The sequence below is a fragment of the Gnatocerus cornutus genome, unplaced genomic scaffold (genome assembly GCF_029298725.1).
Source record: "Gnatocerus cornutus isolate USDA-ARS CGAHR unplaced genomic scaffold, icGnaCorn1.1 ctg00000201.1, whole genome shotgun sequence".
Classification (NCBI taxonomy): Eukaryota; Metazoa; Arthropoda; class Insecta; order Coleoptera; family Tenebrionidae; genus Gnatocerus; species Gnatocerus cornutus.
Window position 1 is genome coordinate 44,432 of NW_028275528.1, and position 2,665 is coordinate 47,096.

The 2,665-nt window shown below is 36.4% G+C and overlaps 1 protein-coding gene across 2 annotated transcripts; it reads right to left on the bottom strand.

The window, feature by feature from the left end:
• Positions 1-702: 702 nt before the first annotated feature.
• Positions 703-1,847, bottom strand: LOC148165810 (uncharacterized). 2 transcript variants are annotated; one of them, XM_088049657.1, is made up of 4 exons: positions 1,445-1,847; positions 1,193-1,391; positions 844-1,148; positions 703-792 (listed from the first exon to the last, which is right to left on the bottom strand). In XM_088049657.1, the coding sequence occupies exons 2-3, from the start codon at positions 1,322-1,324 to the stop codon at positions 879-881; spliced, it is 402 nt and encodes a 133-aa protein (XP_087905783.1). In that variant the 5' UTR covers positions 1,325-1,391; positions 1,445-1,847; the 3' UTR covers positions 703-792; positions 844-878. The 2 variants fall into 2 exon arrangements, with proteins under 2 accessions (XP_087905783.1, XP_087905782.1); XM_088049656.1 differs by lacking the exon at positions 1,445-1,847 and having other exon boundaries at positions 1,193-1,418.
• Between the last annotated feature and the right edge of the window lie 818 nt (positions 1,848-2,665).

Genomic DNA, 2,665 nt, shown 5'->3' on the forward strand with positions numbered 1-2,665 from the left:
AAAAAACAAGCGAGATATCGATATGAGAAGTTTGGCATTGTTTTTTTAATCATGAATTTTCGCGAAAATTTGTTTCATAAAAATATTATAATCTTCTATAACTAGACATTTAACAATCGTAGATAATATATATTAAAGAGCCACTTTGGGGTGATAAAAAATGACATAATAATTAAGTAGAAGCGAAAATTGCAAACGATTTGAGCACTTGTTTAGAAATGATAAGACAACAACGCTCGAATTCTGTTTTCGTGTTTGACGATCATCGCCTTCAACTTTCTTATTTCGTCGGCGAATTCTGGCAACGTTTTCTCCTAAATCAACAAAATTAGTTTAAGAAAAACCACAAACCTAAACTTGTGTTTGGTTTTGAGTCTTCCCCGATTTCGAAGAGCTTCGACACAGAAATGATCGCTTTCGATTCCATCCTTGAGCGAAATCAACAGACTCTTCAGTCGACAGCGCGCGCGCGCGCGCGCCGCACTGTCACCCAAAGTATCTGGATAGTCCGGTCAGTCCGGAGTTGTTTAGCCTCTAAAACCTCGAGATTTCGCATCCTCTCTTCGGCATCAGTCCTATGCCTGAGTTGAGTGTTGATGTAATATCACGCCTTCCACCATCTTCCTTCCTGCAAGAAGTGTAAAAAAGTTTCATCAAGAACATGTTTGTTTATCTCACCTGAAAAACTCTTCTTACTCTGTGCAGTCAATTGCTGTTTCTTCACGGCAAAGCTTTTAATTGCGCCTGCTTCTTGACCAACAGGAAAGACAACAAAGTTGTGTTAAGCTGCAACTAAGAGATTAAGGTGAGACCATGAATGGAGAGAAAAGAAAACAAACAAACCTTCCATCCTTCCTGAACAAACAGATCTCGCGTTTTCAAGAAACCAATAAATGATGTTTCCTTGACTTCACAAAATAGCTCACAAGACACCAGATGACCTTCAGAGCCTTTGTAGTACATATTTTCTTTCTTGACAACTGCATCTCGATGATGCTCTGTTTCCGTTGGTTGAGTTCCTTTGGCTCTTCTCTAGAGGAGAATACTCGTTTTCTGCTCGTAGACTCAACATTGCAAACTTCGTGCTCCCGCAATGCAATCAGCAACACTTGAAACATCTCCCAGTCACTGAACGACATCTTCAACCACTGGAAAAAGAACATTTGACTTTGAATTTAACCTTTTTCATCACCTTTTTCGTGATGTTATGCTCCTTGATCAATTCACTGTTCTCTGGGAGCACTGAATGGGTGGTTTCTTCAATTCTGTGCAATAACATGCAGAGTCCTTTAGCGTTGAGCGACGACAACCGCCTTTTCGACATCTTAGGCTATGGGTATCATCCATCGATTCAGTCTCTTAATAATAAACTCTGGTAATGAAGTTGGAACCTGAAATACCACGAAACATTTCAAGGCTGGAATTCAAACAGTTTTCAGCTTACCTGCGTTTAAAAATTTCAATAAGACCCATCAATTTGTTGCAAATCAACTCCAACTAAAAATAGCTTCAAATGAACTTCTTAACTTGTGTAATTTCTTTGCTACCATGCCCAGAAGAACGAGAAAGTAAACAGTAAAGAATTTTGGTAGTCTCTTGTGCAAGCAGGATCGTTGTTAATCATTTGTTGTACTCTGAAAATAAGTTTAGTAAATCATGAACATAACCTCAATGTGTGCTGTCAAAATATTCAAGTTAAGACATACGTTAAGATAGAGACACAATACCATTTTTAAATAATTAATAGAATCGTAACCAAGTCGTGAATGTTAAATCAGACTTCAGATTCTTACTCCTGAGGACAAAATTAATAAAAAGAGGATTTTCTTGCTTTAATTTTCATCGAAAAACTGCAAACCAAATAAAAGTTTGAAAAATTAATAAAACATTAACGGAGCGTCGGATCGAAAAATCTTTGACGGATTCTTGTTCCTGAGGTCCAAATTGATGGAAAAAGTCGGTTTCAAAGAGATTTTATTTTTTGTCGAAATCGCCAAAAATCCATGATGTTTAGTCTTTGAACTTTTTTTGGCGAAAAACGCGAAAGTTCGCAGATCGACACGAAACTATGCACATGGCATAATTTGACATTTCCACATCCATTTTTGGTCTCCGTTCCTCGCTATCTGCAAGATTTTTTGAGAAAATGCAAATTAAAAATTTTAAAATTCAATTTCCCGCGTCAAGCAATCTGTCAACGAAGCATAGAAGCTAGGACATGCGTCAACAGTCTTTAGTCCATAAATAATATTAAATAAAATATTAACAAAGTCGTAAATCTTAAATCAAAGTTCAGATTCGTTTTTCTGAGGTTAAAATTAACAAGTTAAGTAGTTTATTGTATTTATTTACACCGAAAAGTGAGAGAAGTTTTTCCATAAAAGCCACCTAGCGGAATAACGCCGAAGTTGATAGTTCACGCCTCCTCTCACCAGAGGGCTAAACTTTTGTTTTTAAAACTTACAATTTTTGAATCAAAACCATTTGCAGGAATAAGGAAGAATGATAAAAAACAATACCCTCAAATTAAACTAAAGGAGTATTAATAAAATAAAAAAACACAAACTCGACACTCTCCCTCCTTCTTGCAAAAAGTGTGAAAAAGTTTCATTAGGAACATGTTTGTTGGCTTACCTAAAAAAGACGAGGGAAACAATCTGAAATG

Coding starts and splice junctions, on each gene's coding strand:
- LOC148165810 (XM_088049657.1), bottom strand. CDS start 1,324: ATGTCGAAAAGGCGGTTGTCGTCGCTCAACGCTAAAGGACTCTGCATG. Junction 1,149..1,192: donor AGCATAACATCACGAAAAAG/GTGATGAAAAAG, acceptor TTCTTTTTCCAG/TGGTTGAAGATGTCGTTCAG.